General features: G+C 37.6%; 1 protein-coding gene across 1 annotated transcript in view; it reads right to left on the bottom strand.

The window, feature by feature from the left end:
* The window catches only part of EYS (eyes shut homolog), an 836,985-nt gene that overhangs the window by 8,281 nt on the left and 807,473 nt on the right, over positions 1-21,231 (bottom strand). Inside the window, exons 45-46 of the mRNA XM_032185496.1 lie at positions 16,002-16,174; positions 3,598-3,759 (exon numbers count right to left, since the gene is read on the bottom strand). Coding sequence (XP_032041387.1) covers positions 3,598-3,759; positions 16,002-16,174 — 335 coding nt within the window. The remainder of the gene's footprint in view (positions 1-3,597; positions 3,760-16,001; positions 16,175-21,231) is intronic.

Below are 21,231 nucleotides of genomic sequence, written 5' to 3'. Positions count from 1 at the left end.
GGCTTTGCAAATGTTGAGTATTAAATTTAGTGTGAGTCATCCTATTCTGTTTATTAACCTGACTACCTTCTTAGTCACCCAGAATAACTGTTCTTTCTCATCTCATCAGGGATCAAACCTTTCCATCACCCTGGCCTGAATTTAAGAACTGTGTAGGCAGCCTACAACATATTCCACCTTTATGAACAAATGTAAAGCTTCAGTAATGCTATGACTCAATGAAAAAAATAATGCTCCTCACTGCTTTTTACCCAGAGTGCTAAGGACTTCAAATATGTAGAGTGGTCTCTATGTAAATGGACTAAATTATACGTTGCTCAAGCATTTGATGGGCGTCCAGCTGAATTAAAGGATATTTAGTGGGGATCTCACACTTTTGTTGGTAGGAATAGGATACATTGCACTGAAGAAAATGTGAAATGGGCTGACCTTCTACCAACACCTTGCTGAACTCCACAAAAATGCTGTATTATTTGCAGAATATTTCTCACTCAGAAGCAGTTCATACAACCATCTGCATCTCCCAAATATTTATCTTGCTAGAATAAAACAAGTAATCAGAGCAGGGGAAAAAACTTTTTGTCTTTCTATCTGCAAGTTTACAAATTAAAAAATGTATGCTCCCCTTCCCTTCCCTTCCCTTCCCTTCCCTTCCCTTCCCTTCCCTTCCCTTCCCTTCCCTTCCCTTCCCTTCCCTTCCCTTCCCTTCCCTTCCCTTCCCTTCCCTTCCCTTCCCTTCCCTTCCCTTCCCTTCCCTTCCCTTCCCTTCCCTTCCCTTCCCTTCCCTTCCCGTCCCTTCCCTTCCCTTCCCTTCCCTTCCCTTCCCTTCCCTTCCCTTCCCTTCCCTTCCCTTCCCCCCCAGATTATTATTAACCACTAGCCACTTAAAATTTTGCTAAATTTTGGAATGATTTTCACAGGAACAGCACGGATTAATAATTAATTATTCAATAATATTAGTATTATTACTGAAAGTCAAGATGGAACTTCAGAAAGAGCTGGCAAAGCAAGAAAGCCTATGTCTGACAGAATTATAGGAACTTCTGCTAACAGAAAATGATTGGTAGGATATCTTCCATTTATGCTAATTTGCCAAGTGCTTAAATGTGTCTACTGAAGTAACCAGTTTGTTAGACAAGCACAGACTGGGACCAGCATATCAAGATTTGAATAAAGAGACTACCCTCTCTAGAAATGTGTGTAATGTTCTTTGGAAAGAACAAAAGAAGAAGGAAATGTTTTAAGGAAAGTCTTATGCTTATTTCTTCACTTAAGATTTTTTTTTCTTATAGAGAATGCCCTTGCAGTCCTTTGCAGGGAAAGTCCCAGTGTACTATTTACATTGGGTAACAAGCCAGTGTATAATCGTGTCACTGTGACATGCTACAACTCAGTATCACTCCTAAATTAGCTGCATAGTCAGAGCTTATTTCTTTTACAAAAGCAGCATTACCTGCGGGAAGGGAAGGGAAGGGAAGGGAAGGGAAGGGAAGGGAAGGGAAGGGAAGGGAAGGGAAGGGAAGGGAAGGGAAGGGAAGGGAAGGGAAGGGAAGGGAAGGGAAGGGAAGGGAAGGGAAGGGAAGGGAAGGGAAGGGAAGGGAAGGGAAGGGAAGGGAAGGGAAGGGAAGGGAAGGGAAAGGAAGGGAAAGGGGAAATGTCCTAATGTCCTAATTATTTTCTATTAAAAATAAGTTTAGAAAAAAAAATCCTGCGGTTTGGACAATCAATTTATTAAATCTTACATAACTGCACAGAAGAAAAGGATTTATATAAAGGATTTATATAAAGTGCTTTGTAAACTAATCCCCAACAGAAAGCTCTTTCACATCTGCTGGCTGCTAAGAATACTTCTGAGTCTTTCAACAGTCTAATTCTGTCTGGATTTGACAGGATTAGATAAAGGCAAATATTAAGGGCCACACGATTAGCTTTTCCTAAATCTTTCAAACTTCAGGACAGTGAAAAGGGGAGTAGGAAATGTGTAAAGAAATTAGATTACTCTATAGAAGACTTTTTTTGATTTTTTCTTTTTTTTTTTTTTTAATGAATTTGGTATGTTTCTAAAGAGTGACTTTAAGAAAATATTCCTTTCAATGCAAACTAAACATTCCTGAATCGCAACAGAATGAGGGCATGCTCATGGTAAACCACTCCTAGCCCAAGTTAAACAGGCTGAGCACTCTCCTTAATGCTGCCAAAGAGATATTTAATTTCTTTATATGCTAGTTGCTTCCATGACCTCTGACTATTCCAGGGTTCTCTTGAGAGGGATCCTTTTTTTTCTCTTCTATTTTTCATGGCCCATATAATGCTTTAGTTTACACAGGAGAGAACTATTCAGTGAGAATCTCAGAGTTTGGCTCATGAGTGATAGAGTTATAAAAGATTCATTGTAGAAGACAGAGTTCTTTGCAAATAAATGTATTTGTATTGTGCCATCTATTTTTCTTTGAAGCTGCTTCTCCGAGTGCAGTTGTAATTAGAACAAGACAAGCCAGCACTGTATGATATATTATCAATCTCACCTAATAGTAGCCTGTTAAAGCAGCTTTGTATAGAATAAGAAGATGGTAAGCTTCTTATATGTGCATTTATATGCATACATGTAATATATGCATTTATATGCATACATGCATACATTTATATGCACATGGGTATATGTGCATTTATATGCATACATGTCCAAGTATCTTTATAGAAATGTCTCAAAGCTCTAGACCTCGAACAAAGAAATATAAAAATACATGATGAGCAGTTATGTTTTTTTTATCATACAAAGCCCCGGTTTTGCACAGAGTATTACTTATTACAAGTGAAAAATTTGCTCTAAAATCACATTACAAGTGATACATCATGCTTCTGCTTAAAAACATGCAAGCCACCATACAAATGCCATATAAAAATTACATACATTAATAAAGTATGTCATAAAATTACACCTTAATAATAAATTTCAAAATGTATTTGCACTGTTTGGCAACTTATTTTTATTTTTTTTGCCATGGAGTTTTAGGAATGGTTACTCAGTAAAATTTGCAATACTTTTGTACATAGCAGAAATTATTTATTTAATTTGTTTTTCACTCTGCATATCTGGCAAATGTAGAATATGTATGTTTTGCATGCTGCACTAGCAAACTTTTCAGCATTACAGAAGAAAAAAATAAGTTTCTGATGAACATCAGTTCTCTTTCACAGGTCACTTTTGCTTAACTTCAGTTTAATAGGTTTTTATATTGCTTTGTTTTGGTACATTTTAAAATACTGATCCAAACCCTGGGCTGTAAATCCTGGTGTAGCTGCACTGGATTTACGGAAGCAGTATCAGTAAATACTTGTTGAAGATCTGGCTACTATTATTTTTCAGGGGAAAACAGTTTGTTGAATCACTTCATTAAATCTTTGTTGGCTTTGGACTCATGCAAAATTTTATTACATGATTGTTCTCAGGAACATGATTATTTACACAGCTCAAAACCCAGTCACCATGGACAATGAGTTACAGAGACTGAACACCTGCATCACTTTAATATGCTGCTTTTCTTTTTCACCAAAGCACCTGGATGTATAATATTAGCAAACTGGGAATATCCTTACCTGATTGAGTACCCAAATGCTGTGCAGTGTAAAACAGAATACCGTCTGGAGATAGAGGCTGAAACTGGAGTTTGATATGGGTCTTATGTCGGATATAAAAGGGTGCAAATGACATCCACGATGATTCGTTACTTCTGAAAGAAGGATCACTAATGGAAATATCTGAAAAATATAACAGGAAATGTCTTCTTCTGAAAGATACTTGGGAGTACTGCATTATTGTAGCATAAGTTGTCTACAGATATTCTGTATATCTCACATATGCGGTACATAATACTTCCAATTCTTCCCTTTCTGAAGACTAAAAAAAAACAACAACTAAAACAACTAGATATAGAATAAAACTCACATAATAACAAATCAAAGCCATTTTGTTTTCTGGATGCCTTGTCTGCATTGACAATCAAGCCTGTAATTTTCATGCAAACTAAATGTGCTCTTGTTAGTGTTCATTTTCAAATATACAAAAGTGTTATTTTTACATTGTTTAAAAATCCAGGCACAAAGTGCTCTTGCAGGAGTCAAAATAAGCAGTCATTTCTTCACTACATAGACAAAGTCTTTAGTGGAAGATCTTTATGAACTGCTTCTTATGACATAAGAATGTACATTTTAAGTTGAAAGTACATTACTAATAGCTGCTGAAATTTGTTTTTAGGGTAATCACACTGAGCTGCTCAGTAATTCAAATGGTTCCTTATTATACTGAAATGTATAATATTTCAAATATTACACATTTTCTCTTTCAGTTTCTCTGCTGAAGCTGTGTTGTTTCTTTTTTAAGAAACCAACAACTTACCTCAGTTTTGCACCCGAAATTTCCTAGATTTATAGTAACTTGATTTCAGCCAAATATACCTTCAAGATTTCCTAGTAGCACACTCCTACATGACCGTATATTATCTTTCCACACTCAAGTTTTCTCTATAACATCTGCTTGTGAATTCACTTGTCATGCAGTTGTACCTTGTACTGCCTATCACAGATGGGCCTTAATTATTAGATTGGTATACAGCCAGCATGCTGCAAGACTTTGTAATTTGTCTGTTTGTCATACCACCTCCCTCAGAATTGGATTCAAAGTGTTTTTGGTGGACAGTTTCCAGCAGACAGATGCAGCATTATAGAGGATCCAGATGTCTCACCTGTTGTCAGTACTTGATCATGCCTCAGTAAATAACACAACTGGCCTCTTTGTTATTTTACTTTTTCCCCTAGGTTACAGTTAATACTTCCAAGAAACATGCATGGATTTAACACCACAAATTCTCAGTGAGTTTAGAAATAAGTTTTAACCTCTGTAAAACCATTTATAGTGGATTTATGAAATGTTCTAATAATCTGAATGAAACTTTTGATGATCTGCTATTCAACCTACACATATATTCTCACTCAAAAACATTAACAAATCACTCCCATCTTAAGCGTCATAATAGCTGTTATGACATCAAGGGTATGCAGTGTCTGTAGTAATATGTCAGAAAAGTAAAGTTCCTGGCATCTATACTTAAAAGATAACAGTAATAAAAATACAGTCTTGAGAGTAGCAATGACTGTGTAAGACAAACAGTAATAGAACTTTCTAAACAGATTAAGTGATATAATGAATGCAATTAAAATGTCTGAACACTCTCAGGTACAAAAGCCAAAACAAAGTTATACATTTGGATTTTTAGATGCTTGTATTTTTTTAGTGGGTAAGAGAAAATATTCTCCATTAGCAGTTATAGATGTAGTCCATACCTTGATGGCTTCATACTTAAAAATTACACAGAAATAATGATTCTTTTGTTCATAGACTTCTTTGCTTTCTGCATCAGTCAGTCAGTCTTCTCCTAGCAAAATTTTGCACAGCAAGACTTACATATGAACATACAGAACTGTGCCACAGCTGTCAATCTTATACTAAAATAAGTAAAAATCTTATACTAATCTCATGCTAAAATAATATAAAAATAAAATACTGATTAAAAGGTCATACTAGCAGAAGTGTAAAATGAGATATCTGAAAGTCTTTGTGACACATTCAGTTTCACTTTGTCAATGTAGTTAATTCTTTACAGTTTATGAAGGAAGCATGGACAATGACTAGTGTGAAAGCAAAATGTTATGCTGCAGCAGTGAAATGCTACATTACTTATCATTGGCAAGTATATGGGAGAAAGACTGCTCTAGTAAAAAGCCTTGGAGCAGAGAGAGAAAATAAGGATGGAAAAAAATCATGATTTTATACTATCACTCAGAGAATGAATTAAATCCATGACTTTATTGCAAACAATATCTAAAAATGTCAGAATGCTTTAGAAAGGCAGTATCATGATTCTGATTTACAGATATCAAATAAAATACTCTATTTAATATACTTTGTTTTGCAACTTTCAAGACGCAAATAATTTATTTCCATTTTGCTAAAAATGTTTTAATTTCCAATAAATTTATCTGAACATATCTCAGAGAACAACACATTTTGCCACAGTGCAGCAGGACTAACTACAGGAAGTACTTGAATGACTTCTAATTTGCATGTAGATTATTTTGTAGGTCCAATAAATATTGATTACATGCATGAAAAAGATCTGACTTGACAGGTACATGGAAAGTTCACCATATCTCAGAACAGAAGGCTTTAAGTCTACTGCAGTGCACAGAGATAATCAGAATAAAATTCAATTTTTTGCAACACTGCATCTATAGATAGACAAGTTTTTAAGCTGTAGAATAAGAAAATTTAAGCATTTCAATTTGCTTTTATGGCAGGCATATGCAAAACTAACATGTTAAGTCAAATGCTGAGATACTTTGCTATTGTATTCTTGGCAACAACCTTTGTTTTTTCCCCTAAGATAAGAATATAAGTAGTTTGGCAAAACTTGTGCAAAACAGTTCCTGTGTTACATATTTTTACCCCAGAGAAACTCCGCTAAAACAGCTGAGACAAATGGATGCCTTTGACAGTCCTATAAGCTAAATTTGTAGGACCTCTACTGTGTAGCTGTTGTATTCCTCATTAGTGCACTCAGCACCGCATGGTGTACTGTTAGCACAACAGGCATTTAAGCAAACACTTTTATTCTGTATCAGACTAATGTCTCACTTCTCTAAGCTGCGTACTAGTATCTGATAAAGTTGTGCATCTCTAAATGATACCGAAAGAATTAAACTCTAAATCCCTTTAGACCAATAAGAGATATGGGAACACATAACAAGTTTCTGCAAGTACTATTGCTGAAGTTTGCTATTGTTTCTCTCTATTAAACATTCATACATTTCAGGTTCTTCCTGCTACCCTCCTTTAAGTAGCCCTGTAATGCTCTATATCAGGTTTACATGGCAAGAGTTTGGTAGCAAGGTGGCTGCAGGGGTGGCCTCTGTGAGCACAGCCCAGCAGGTGCCTTGTGTCAGATCAGAGTCAGCTCCAGACAGCGCCAAAGGGACCTGCTGCTGGCCAGAGCTGAGCCAGGAAGCAATGCTGGGTGTGCCTCTGAGAGAACAGATTGAAGGAAGGGGAAAAAAAAACACCTGCTGTGCAACTGCAGCTGGGAGAGAGGAGTGAGAACCAGCCCTGCAGACCCCAGGGTCAGTACAGAAGGAGGGCAGGAGGTGCTCCAGTCATGGAGCAGAAGTTCCCCTGCGGCCTGTGGAGAGGCCCCTGGTGGAGCAGGCTGTTCCCCTGCAGCCCATGGGTCCCACATGGAGCAGATCTCCACACTGTAGCTCCCCCGTGGAGGAGACCCCGGTGGAGCAGGTGGATGTGGCCTGGAGGAGGCTGCGGCCCATGGAGAGCCTCTGCAGGAGCAGTCCCCCAGCCGGAGCTGCAGCCCGTGGAGAGGAGCCCACACAGGAGCAGGGGGTCTGGGGGGACCTGCCGCCCACCCGTGAGGGAGCCGTGCTGGAGCAGTTTGCTCCTGGGGGATGGACCCGGTGGTACGAAGCTGTGTGGGAGCAGTTCTTGAAGAGCTGCTGCCTGTGGGCAGCCCCTGCAGGCTCAGTTTGGGAAGGACGGCTTTCAGTGGGAGGGACCCCACGTGGAGCAGGGGCAGAGAGTGACTGTGAAGGAGCAGCGGAGACAAAGTGCTAGGAACTGACTGCAGCCCCCATTCCAAGTACCTCTGCGCCACTCAGGGGGAGGTGGTGGAAGAGGGTGGATGGGCGGAAGGTGATTTTAGTTTGCTTTTTATTTCTCGCTGCTCTAGTCTCCTAGTCTTAGTCAATAAATTGCAGTTATCTCTCTATGCTGAATTTGTTTTGCCCATGACGATAACTGTTGAGTGATCTCCTTGGCCTTGTTTCAACCCTTGAGCCCTTTTCATTATATTTTCTCCCCCTTTCCCTTTGAGGAAGGAGAGTAAGAGAGGGGTTGTCATGGAGCTCAGCTGCCCAGCTGGGTAAAGCTACCACATGCTCATATGTCCTATTGAACCACTATTATTTCGAGGTTATTCTTGCAGCTTGGTTTGCACTATTGAAGCCCAACTGCTTCTACATATCCCACCCTGCTGCCTCAAGAATTAATTACGCTATGATAGTTTATTCAAGCAGCTTGTTGCCTCAAAACTTTCAGTGAGCCCATTTGCCATGCAGTCTGTCAACAAATCTTGCAGCAGAAAAGTAAAACAAACAACTTAAAAAACTGAGCTCAAACACCATGAAGGAAGCCTAGAGGCCGTGGAAGCAGGGATGGGCTACCCAGCAGGAATACAGAACCAACACCTGAGTGTAACAATGGTGAAGTTAGGAATCAAATCTCAGCAGGAGTGGAAACTGGCAAGGGATGTGAAAGGAAACAAGAAGACTTCCGACAAGAAATCTAAGGAAAGCGTGGAGCCACGTTTTCCCCCACGTCTGAAAAACGTTTTTCATTAAATGACGTTTAATGAAAAACGACATGGAAAAAGGCAAGATACTCAAAGCCTTGTTTGATTTTCTTTACTGGTAAAGTCTGCTCAAGACTCCCAGGCCCTTGAGCCTGGAAACAGCACTTGGGGAAGTGCATTATCTTTGGCAGAGGAAGAATTTGGGAGCACTTCAGCCAGTCAGACACAGTCAAAGACAGAGGACTGGGATACATCCCAGAGTAATGAGGGAGATGGCCAATGTCACTCTGGGGCTGCTCCTGACTGATAAGCTTTGAAAGATCATGGGGATCGTAGGAGGTTCCTGATGATAGGAGGAAAGCAAAACATCACATTCTCTTCCAGCAAAGGCAAGAAAGATGATGCAAAGACTTATGGTCCAGTCAACCTCACTTCACTTAGAAACTACCATGAAGCAAAAACCTCCTGGATGCAATATCCAACCATGTAAAAGACAAGATGTTGACAAGGTCAAATTATGCATGACCAGCCTGATAGCTTTTTTGATGAGATGGGTAGCTCTGTGACAAGCCAAGAACAGTGAATGTTTGCCTCAAGTTGGGGCAAGGCCTTCGATATAGCCTTTTCACAGTATACTTATACAGCCAAATTGGCAAAATATGGTTTGGATGATCAGCCTTTGATGCTATATCAGCTATACCACTTTGTTTTTCTTCTCTCCAATCCTTCTTGGAACTAAATACAAACAAGATTCCTGCCTGTTAGTCCCTGAGTAAGCTGAGCCAGATGGACTCAGGGGAGCAGCGAGTGCCAGCTTTGGAGTCCTGGTCACCCAGGCTGGTCCAGAGTGATGAGGCAGGGCTGAGGTCAAGACCACAAGTCAGCTTGTGGATTGGGGTCCAGGTTCAGATCAACACAGTTCATGGTCTGGATGTGGTGCTGCTGCAGTACAGCCAGGGATCAAGGTCAAGAGCCTCTAAAAGATGCTCTTGAGCAAAGCAGGAGGAAGCTCCTGCTGAGGCTTCTCAGCAGAGCTGTCTTCAAGACTAGACGCCTGCACCATCTCTAGGATGACTGAAACCAAACAGACAAACCATTAGGAGGTGGTGAAAGAATGCACTTACAGCGCAGCACTAACAGTTCATTAGCAATAAGCAGTTGCCTGAAATCTTTTAAGTTCACAGTCAATGTTTTGAATCTGTCATAGAGAGTGAGCAGCTCCACCAGACAATTGTTTCATTTTGGAAAATAATGACAGGTGTGTCAGTATGGAAATCTTCATCCTGAGCTAGTATTTGCTTAAGATTGCAGCTGAAAAATTACTGAAATAGCACTTTTTTTTTTTTTTTTTTTTTTTAAGGGGGGAGGTTGTGTATGTAGGTATTCAGATAAAAAGAAAAAAAAAATCAGCTTATCTCAATTGTGTTTTTCTTTTCAATTATCACTGCTTATTTAATCTTTGAAGAGCTAAAATTTCCATAACCAACAAACTAATTCAAGTATAACAACAAACAACAACAACAACAAAACAACGAAAAACAAAATAACCATTGGAACTTTCATTTTTAGTGCAGTAACAAGAAGTAGAGCATGTTAATGAAAGTATTGATTATTAACACAACTCTAATAGACCAGTTAGAACAATATATTCATGAAAGTGGTAATTTTGTCAGACCTGCAGCCATTAGTAATCCTTGTTGTCCCTGAAGACATGACTGAGCCAAACATTGTTCAGAACAATGCTGGAACAAGAGATTGCAATTTTGTAAGTAAAGTCTACAGTTCTATTTGTTTTTGTTGCAGCAGATTTGTAACCACTAATTAGATAACTAATTAGCTAGGAAGTAACATCTAGGAGCATATGGTTAAATCCCCAAAGACACCTCTGGTTCTCCAAAGCCTAAAATAGCTATCACCATCCAAAGTCAAAACAGTAGACCTCGGGCTTTCTGTGTGATACATACTAAGGGATGAGTGCCTAAGAATAAGTGATGGGGCCCAGCAAAATGTACTGGGAGCAGCTATGAAACCTCAATGTGATGAAATGAATTGGAGTAGGAATCCGAACCCAGTTCTCCTGTATCTGAGGATACGGATATTGTAAGTGGGATATGTATAATTTCTATTCAAAATGGATAACTTTTATCTATGGATAATTACAGGGGAGGGTCAGACTGATTATCAGGAAAAGGTTCTTCACCCAGAGGGTGGTTGGGCACTGGAACAGGCTTCCCAGGGAAGTGGTTATGGCACTGATCCTGCTGGAGTTCAAGAAGGTTTTGGACAACACTCTCAGACACATGGTCTAATATATATACATATATATATATATATTTTTTGGGTGGTCCTTTGGGGACCCAGGAGTTGGACTCGATGACCCTCATGAGTCCCTTCCAACTTGGATATTCTATGATTCTATTTCTTCTGTACAATGAATATTTCAGTAGATGCACAAAAAATTCCTAGAACAGATTAGAAGACAGGAAAAAAAATATAAAAGAAATCCTTTCATATCCAATAGCTCAGTGGTATTATATTCTTTGGAATATGAGTTCAAGGATTTGTTTGATAGTGAAAATGAATGCTTAATCACTAGATATGTGCTACATATCTAGTACATATGTGCTATAAGCACATACATATGTGCTACAAGCAAGAGCTATAGATGTTTAATCCATGACTAGCTTTGGTAACAAGCCTTCTCTAGGTACTGAAATACTCTGAAGACACTTTCAAGACAAAACCTAAAAGAAGAAACACCCAATCTGAAAGTCCCTCACCAGGACCGTTTCTGCACTGGAAGCCTTCAAGTGTCTCAAGACTAAGGCATTGAGTGGGATTGGGAGTATCTCAGAAATTGGGAGTATCTCAGAAAATAATTCCAGAGCCATACTGCTGCGTAGTTGTTAGCTGGCTCTATGTTACTTCTGAACTGGGTAACAAGAGGGAATGGTAAACTCATGGTTGAATTTTTATTGGGCCTTCACATCACTCCTGACTGACTTGGTACAGAGGGCATTACTTTCGTACTGCATACCAATTCTTTCTTTTTTTGCCAAGCATAATTTCTGCTAAAGTTTATATAGTAATCCATGGCACATGTTGAAGTAGGCAACTCACTGTATTCTACTTGACACTTTAAATATTACAAAGAAATATTACAAATGCATGTTTTCTTGTGTCTACTGTGAATATTGTTTATGGACAAATCTGAAAGTTTAGACTGTTTCCTTATTTTTTTTTTTGTTAAAACTTTGAAAGAACATTTTATGCTTATGTAATATGACTGCTACTCCAAGATCTTCTCAGCATGTTGCCACAAGGTTTCAAAAATTCTACTGGAAACAGAAAGCTTGATGGGCCCTTTGTTGCTTAAATTACTAAGAGAACACAGTAGTCACTGTGACTCAAAACAACAAGCTATTAAGTGCCCACAATTGTCTTTAAAATGGTTAAACATAGAAACACAAGTTTCCAAATAGTATTTATGAAACAGTTTGTGCATAAAATCAGCAAGTCTAACTGCATTGTCAAATAAATCCAACATATTATGCATGCATGTATGCATGTGTTCGCACTGTGTTTGTATGTAAGGTGCCTGTTTATGATAAGAATCTCGAGCTAAAGCATAGTCTAAATTAATTTGTCTTATACTAGTAGTAAATATACATTGGGGAACATTCTAGACTATGTAGAAAGAAAAAAAATCTTTATAGTAAAAATGATTCTAAGAGACAGTTTCTTCCACTTTTCATTATGACTAGATTGTGACTAGATGGACTAGATAGTTACAGAACTGTCTTTATTTTGTTCTCAGGTATTTGCAAAATTCTGCTGTACTATTTTATCAGACATGGAATTTGACATCAGAGCAACATCTAGAAAATTGACTTCTTGTTGATAAACATGATCAAAGGAAATTGTTTGTCATTTGTTCATCAAGAATTTTTTTTTTTACTGCTTGATAAGTATCCTATTATATTTAGGATAAGAACAATGAAAAGCTCTTTTACATTTGCTTTCCTTTCATCAAGACCTGTACTGATAAGCAGTGATTGTAGCTATGGAATTCAGAGCATAATATACAGTAGAAGACATCTATTATTAACTTATTTCTTTGTTAAAAGGGCAGTAGCATTCCATTATGGGGCCTTGAAGAAAACAGAAGTTATTTTAGTAGGTGTTGTGAAAGTGTGTCATACAAACTAATCCCTTTGTATTTGAACATGGTAATAGTTTCAGTAAGCGCACTTAAAGTTTATGGGACATGATGAAATTATTGTTTTCTATTTATCTGATCAGCATCTGTTTAACAGAGCCAAAACTTCCTTGGTAAAGACAAAAACTATTGAATAATTAAAAATTTAAAGAAATACAGTGATAAAAACTGTGCTCATTTTAGCCACTGTCAATTCTTCTCCAACACTGCCATCTACAGAATCTTTCAAATACTACATTGATGTTGCCTTAAAAGAGAATATTATCAGGTCTATAAAATTTTACAATTAACTCCTCTGAAATTATAGGTTTTCTTCTTTCCTCTACAAAACCGAGTATATTACATAGGATATAAATTTCAGATGCTTATTATCTAGTGGAATTCTAGCTTATGTAGAAAGATATCTCAAAGCTTGACGTAATGTAAGAGGAGTTTAATCGACTCCAAATTTATTTCTGTTCAAGTTGTCTACCGCCTTGAATAAGACTGTTTATGTCAAGGTGAGAGACCTGATCTAATCTTTAAAAAAAAGAAAGAAATGCAAGATAAAAATGTTTGGATGATAGAAAACTACCTCAAGGATACATAGTTGCTGTGCTAAACTTTCCTCTAAACCTTCACTCTTGGCCACTGCAAGAGACAGGATTACTGGACTCACATAGGGACACTTCATACATGAGGAATAAGCAGCTGAGGTGCAATTTGGTAAAGATTAGAATATACATGCAGACAGTTATTATGCATATATATGTACATGTATATATATAATAATGTAATATTGATGTGCTACAAATCAAACTATTTGTCTGCAGCAAAAGGTTTTTAGACTGTTCCGTCATCTCTAAGCTTTGACACTTGATCTTGGCCACTTTTCTCACAAGCCAGTAGGTCTACTGCATACTCAGAGGAGAGCTGAAACAGTCAGGTCCTTAGCGGTTTCCTGGCCCAAGTTACTGCATATAGCCAGGGACCTTGAAGGCTGCATCTGTCGTCTCAAGCTCTGTCTGTGTTGAAGCCTCCACACCAGCAGTGAGAGCTGCTCTGCTGCCTGCTGCTCTGTGGCATGTTGCCACCATATCCAAGAATACATGAAGGGACTGAGTTCAACTGTGGGCCCCCTTCTTCAGAAGGAGCAGTTCTTTAAGAACTGTTATAGCCTCACCTGAACATATGATTTCATTTCTCTCATGCAGTTTTCATAAAGAACCACCCAATCTAGTGGGTGGCATCCCTGCCCGTGGCAGGGGGGTTGGAACTAGATGATCTTTAAGGTCCCTTCCAACCCAAGCCATTCTATGATGATTCTATGATATTTTTAGTGTTTGTTAGGCAGATTAGTACTTGATTTCTGTCATTTTGTGTTTAATTATCTCTAACTTCTATGGTCAAAGTACTTTTTCTCATTACTGTGGCTCTAGCCCTACTGCCTTATTTATTTCACCTGACCTGTTGTTGTGTAAACCATATTACTGTCCTGTATTTTTCCAGTCACTATTATTTGGTAAAGTCCTATTTGTTCTTACTCTTTGCTATTCTCCTCTGATGTCTTTTGCCTCATAAATCTCTTCTGTCCTTTCCTCACACTTCTTTCCTTCTTTCTTGCACATTCATTAGTCTCCATCATTTAATTTCCCTCTGTTCTCTTTGGGTCCCTTGGGCCATTCATTCTTCTCTGTCTCTTTTTCTTTTGGCTTCAATAACCACCATCAATCCAGAGATGAGATATTCAATCTTGATAAACAGCTGTTTTTAGCAATTTGCCATCCACTAAAAGTGCAAACTCTGCTTTGAAAAATCTCATGATAATTCATTACTCTGCCAGAGTAAGGTGAAATGCAGGGCATGGAGTTTGGTGAGGACCCATAAACTCTACTTATAAAAAGAAAGCTTTTAAATAAAACAGAAAGAAACCCTCTACTGTGTTTACCAGGTGGAAGAATTACTAGGAAGATGACAATCTACAAGAAATACAATTTTCTATTGCTCAGTTATAAGCTATCTCTTTTAGGTAATAGTGGCCATCACAAGAAGATCCAAATCTATTAGGAAACCAGAATACAGGGTTTTTTACTTGATTAATTAACAGCTTTATGTATAGCACAAATCCTGTTGATCAGTGTCCTGAGTCCAGATGGTATGATATTTTAAAATCTCACTTGAAATGGGAATTCAAAATCTAAATGTTCACATGAAGAGCCCTGAAAAACTATTGCAGCAGAGACAATAAAGAAAGCATATTCTTACCTGGAATAAAGAATTTAACAATGGCTTTCCATAAGCTATATCCTTTTTGATTTGTGTCTACCAATTGCAAGTGCTCTCTGAAACAGGATTTTAAAACTGTACCAAACTATTGGATGAGAACTGCAAAACAGGTCAAAAACAGTTCGGCTTGTCAGTTTTGTGCTTGAAACTTGCTCTGTAGGCAGAACAAAGGAGGTTGGACATCGGCAGGCAGTTTGAGAAGGGAGCTATTTAACAGTAACTGGTGTTCAAAAGTTGTAAAGAGAGCATCTTGAAGGAAAAACATACACTTCTACAATATTAACTTGAATTTGAGAACTGCAGAATAGAGGATGCAGACCATAGTACATCTTTTTGCACACAGAGACACTTCAGACACTTACAGGAAAAGTCCCTGAGCTTGCAGAAGTTATGTATGCGCATTGTTGGATATTCATTTGTACAATCCCTTACAGGTGAAAACACCTTGATAAAGGATTCCTACATGTAAGGATAAGAAAAGGTGGGCAGATTGAAGAGATATTTTGTGGAAGACGTTGATAGAAAGTCTCAGGGAAAAAAATCTCCTGAAGATTATTACAGTGATATTTGCATTTCTATCATCATTCTCAGTGCATACCTATCCAACAGCTACTGAAGTCAAGAACAACCTCTCCACTGCTGTCAGAGGAAACTGGATAAGGTCCTAAATGCTTACTATTTCTGAGATGTGCTCAGAAGTGTGCTTCTGAGCTCTTAAGAGTATTTCTCAATGTACTTTATTATGGTGAGCTTGGGAATTGACCTGAGCAGAGTATCACTGTAACACTGCTCTGGAATGCTTCCTGTCCCCTCAGTATCTGACAGTGTCAAACTGCCCATGGATTTAGTTGAATGATTTGAAAAAAAATTAGGGAAAAAATGGTGTTGAAAGTAAGTAGAGTCAGAAAACTATCTAACATTTCAGTTTTAAATGACTTTATTTTTCTAACAGAAACAAGTACCAGTTTCTATATTTAGTAAAATCTATTTTATACCTTGTGACTTCATTTCACATTTCATTCATATTTTACAAAATACTGTGTTTTTTCTGCCTGGACATTACTGTCAAGTAACTCTATGTACCGTGTACTATTCACTTGACATACCTTGTTCGCAGTAGATACCGGTTGTTCCAAGAGGACAGTGACACGTGTAGCCATCAGGTAGTGGCACACAGGTACCGCCTTGCTTGCACAGATGTGGAGGATTGTGCTCTGGGTCACATACTGACACCGTTTCTGTGCAAAATGCACCTTTCCATCCAGTGAGGCAGTCACAGCTACGGTAGGTAAGTGAAAGGAAAGAATGCAACATTATTACCAAAAGAAATCAACGGTTCAGTAGCAAAGTAATCAAGATTTTCAAGTCTGGAATACCTGCATTTAATCATCTGGTCCAAAACAGCAAATAGAAGAGTGTCGTAACAAAGTTTATCATTTACCTTTTTGATCTGTTTACTTTATAGCATGAAAATTGTATTTAATAGGGAACATAATATTTTTAATATTTGAGTTACAGGATCAGTATCTACAAGAAACAATCAAGTTTGTGGCTATTTTTTTGTATTTTGCTCTACAAATAGCTCAAGGAAGCTTTGACTGCATAAACTGCATGAGTCAAAGTGGAATTTAAAAGGGAAAGCAAAGCAGCGAAGAGCATTTCTAAAAACACAATCAGATGTGACTATAAAAGAACTGTTATCAATTCCAAATTGTAACTACTAACAGGAGTCTGTCAGCAACTGCCTTTCATTTAGCCATTATTCATTTGCTAAAATCTTATCATTGGCAATCAGAGATAGGCTTGGTGAAGCACATCATGGAAAAGAGGATAGTGGATTTGCCAAGAATGAGGGGGCAATCTGAGTGTTGTATGACTGTAAACCTGTGCCATTATCAAATTGTCTAAATTGACTGGATCACTAGTGAGTGTCTGGTACTTTCTATACCTTTCATCCAAACCAGGAGAACAAAAATTTCAAATTAACTTGTAAATTTAAAATTAAATTGAATTCTATAGAAATTGTGAAATACAGATTACACTTGGCATTGATGTTAAAAATGCCCTCCTTATTAAGAAGCAAATTTTCAAAACAGTTCAAATGAAATGTGAGACCTATTTGCATTTTAAAATCTAGTGACACTTTATGATACAAAAATCATTCCCCTCAATAAAAACACTTATTGATTCTTTTTCCTAAATATTTTCTCTTTCTAGGCTAAGAATGAAATCTCATCTATTTTGATTGATTCTTAGTCCGTGTCTTTTTGTATATGTGCAAAATCTTGAATTTTTCTTCAAACTCACTCAGTTACACTTTCTCTATTAATCAGCCCACTGTTTCTGGAAAAAACAGGGAGTCTGTGAAACTGTCTCATTTCAGGTATGTTCTGTCACTATATTTCATCTTCCACAGTTGATATACAAGACACAGTGATACTTTTATTGCTGTTTCACTAAACCTTCAGATCAGGCAACACCATGTAAATAAAGCAAAAACAGCAAACCCTTTGATAAAGAGCTATCTGGATTGGAAGGGGAGAGAGGACAAGACCTTGCAAAAGCAAAAACATCTCCATTCATCATAGCATTAGAATGTGTTCCGTCTCACCAGCAACTGTTAAGCTTTGATGCAGAAAAGTTACTGAGAAAGGGAAGTAATTTTACTCCCTAAGTGGCAAACAGAAATGTCCATTTCTTGTGCTGTCAAGCAGGGTGTTCAGAGCCAAAGCTACTACTACTGGGAAGTATACACAAAGGTTCTTCTCATTTACTTTTTTTGCATCTGTGTATGTCCAATTTCATTATTTGTCTCTTATGACCAATAAAAGTTAGGTTTTTAAATGAGTTGAAAACTATTTGCATGGGGCTGAACATGTTTGCTGTGGCTCATAGTGGCAACCCCTTCTTCTAAACACTCCGAAGCAAGTTGGAAAGGGCTTGAGAAGTTCCGACCCAAAGTTTCCTAATCTTTAGAAAGGTAAAGCAAGAGGCAACATTTCAAATCCTTTGCATCACATGGCCTGTCATATTGGTCTAGTTTTCTCTATACTTCATTATGGTTGCATATTGTTTTACCAGAATGGGAGAACCCAGTGGCTTGTAACATCACCAGTCCCTTGGTTCTCAAGTGTTTAAAGACACATTTATTTAGATAGAAGAAGTGAGATTCAGTTTGAGATCAAGATACTTAATTTTATGTATTTACGTATGAGCTGGGGGAGAGGTTCTATTGCCTATGCATCCACGTACAGTGATTCATTCGGTGCCCACAAAGCCTCCAGTTGCCTTCCTAGAGGTATGTGGGAGCAGGAAGACAAGACTCTGCCAAAACACACTGAATGCTTGTTAGGCAATGGGATCCTAGAGTAGATGCCTGAACTCATAGGCTAATGGATTGATTAAATAACATCCAGTTAATGGATTAATAAATTAATATCCATTAGATCTAGCAGAAACAGTCAGGGGAAGCAGCGCAATATCCATTGACATTATTCATGTATTGATATGCATAACTAATGACAAGGACTGCATTCAACTGCCTCAACACAGGCATTTAGTGCCATCTGACATGCCTTGGTCAATCTGAGAAATCTGTGCAACTAGAAGACAGAAGACCCGCAGAAGACATGTGCTCTTCTGGACACCCCATGGAGACCAGGAAAGGTATCCCAAGATACGTGCTGATGTATAAAGACAACTGGAAAGGCCTGGACTTCCGTTGACGGTGGATCAATTGACATCGATCTTACACTTTTAGCTTAACTGTTAAGTTTATGTGTTTTAGGAGCTAAATCTCACCGCAAGATACTTTCCTTTTTAAGGGTTTTTGAACAATATGGATTAAATTGATTCCTCTGTGTCTCAGCTATTAAGTTTCTCAAGAAAACTGTCAAAATGCCTCTAATTTTTCTATATCATATTTTTATGTAGAGAAAGGATAGGAAGGCCCTCACTTATAACTTTGATAGTGTGACTTTGAGGAAATTGGATAATTCTTTTTCCTTGTCTTAGTTTTTCCAAACGATTCTTAATAGGGTGCACTGCACAGTGTATATATATGACAAAGATGGGCCAAGTCAGGAAGCAAGAACTGTCAAATTCACAGCTCATGGAGAAATAAAACAAAAGATCACTTTTGAATCTGGAAGTTTCAGATATTATTTAGAGTTTTGTAATCTTTCTGTTTAGGAAGTTCAATTATGGTTTAATTTAATATCAATTTGTTTGTTTCTTCTCAAATGCTTAACAGTGTCACACACTGTTCACAGAAAGGCTTTCCAGGCTCCAAGTCCAGTACTTAACCCAAAGTCAGCTCTCAAATAAGTAACACAGTTTCTGCATAAGTAGGGACAAGAAGCACTGTTGATGACATAAACCCAAAATGTGTTATATGAAAATTTTGGCAACATTAAAAAAATCATGAAAATTAATTTCACTTTTTATATACAATAAAAGTAATATGCTGGTATCTTACTACATAAAATCCTTATCAAACTAGAAGAATTTACTGAACCTTATTGGGAAATAATAAAAGGTACTAAAGGATTTCTGTGAAGAAATTGGAATGTTTGCTTATATCTAATCTGGTTTCCTATACTAAACCAAGAGCATTCTCATATTAAACATAGAGAATATCAAGTTTAAAATGTCATGCTCAATGCTAACAAACCTGTAACTTTCTATAGTTATACAAAAGTGATGTCAAATCAAACAAATCTTCTTATAACAGAAGGGATTCAGCCCTGCAGATTTAGACACCTGAATATGTGCAGGTGTATGTGAGAGTAGGTGTCTATGTTTAAGATGTGTATCTATTCAATGTAGATGAGAGGCTCAATTAATTTACCTAATCAGGTAGGCCAACTGAGACTAGGCAGATGTCTGCTGCCAACTAACACTTCCCAGGGGTATCCCATCTGGTCTCCAACTACTTTTCCACTGGTCTCTTCAAGGAGAGAAGACACTGGTCTCTGCAAGTCTTGTATTACATTTGCAAACATATGGATATCTCAGATACTGCATGGTTTCTTGAATTTATACAGGCCTATATTAGCCACCCAAGCTACTGGACATTTCTGGATATATTTCTTAAGTTTATATTGTATTGGAACCGAAAGATGCTAAACAACGGAGATCTTTTAATAAAAGTGGCTTTACACTAAGGCAATGGAAAACTAAAGCATTAGTGAAAAACGGTTAATCTTCAGGCTATAAGGCAAAAACAGCATGGAGCAATTAAGATTGGAAGAAAATTAATAGTATTTAAACAAAGAGTACCATGGAAGTCTGCAAAAATTTTCTACTAAATCTGCCAAATTAGATGACAATTTTTAGGTAGCAAATCCACCCCCCCAAAAAAGTAAAAACTTTTATTGATGTAAAGTATAACAACTGGATAGATAAATGCTTTTTTCCTTACAAACTATAAAATTGTGTCGTTTCATTGAAAATTGTTTCTGTCCTTGAACTGACAACTGTTTCTAATCAAATTCAACCTAATAATGAAACTACACCAGCTTACCTTATGGGGTATCTCTGCACTATATAGAGTTATGATTTAATTTCCCGAACCTAAGTGGCTAGTGCTATTTGAAATGCTATGAGAAATCCACATGTGCCTAAGAGATATGACAGAAGACTTGTGCAAGTCTTGAACTCTTCAAAGCTGCAGCTGAAGGCCAAATGGTTTACTCAGAGGTACCTAAAGTGCCATTACAGGCTTATATTAACCAACCGAATCCTACCCATTATGTGTGATGTTCTGTTCAGAGTACACAGAAGACATACTTTTCCTCTCACTTCAGCAACAAACAATAGCTATAACACTTCATAGACAATCTTATTGGATGTAATTGCCATAAACAAAATAATGGAGTATATTATTGCCCCTTGAACATAAAGTTCTTCATTTTACTATTCAAATATTTCCTCTTAATTTTGTTAATACATAGTAGTTCTGCTCTGTTGCTGGACAGAATGTAAATTTTAATGCTGTACATTTCTGCTTCTATTTAAATCAAAGCATTATCCCTGTAGCAACTGAATCTACAGCTTAATGGCGCTGCACAGTTTCTGGCAGAGTGGTGGAAACAGGACTTAAAAATAGCTCAAAACAGCAAGAAAAACTGGAGAGATCTCATTTCAGGAGAAAAATACTTGAACACAAAAACAGTTCCCTCAGGGACTCTGCTCTTCATAGGAACACAGGTGATATGAAAATGGAGAGAAGTTCCCCCTGAGAAAAGCAAGACAGTATTGATAGCTACTATACATTGGCAAAAATCATATGCATGCTATATCCAGGCCTCTTTGGCTTTTTGTTGTTATTGTTGT

Source organism: Aythya fuligula, chromosome 3 (genome assembly GCF_009819795.1).
Source record: "Aythya fuligula isolate bAytFul2 chromosome 3, bAytFul2.pri, whole genome shotgun sequence".
Taxonomy (NCBI): domain Eukaryota; kingdom Metazoa; phylum Chordata; class Aves; order Anseriformes; family Anatidae; genus Aythya; species Aythya fuligula.
Note: the sequence above shows the minus strand (reverse complement) of the source record. Positions and strands in the feature narration are given on the sequence as shown.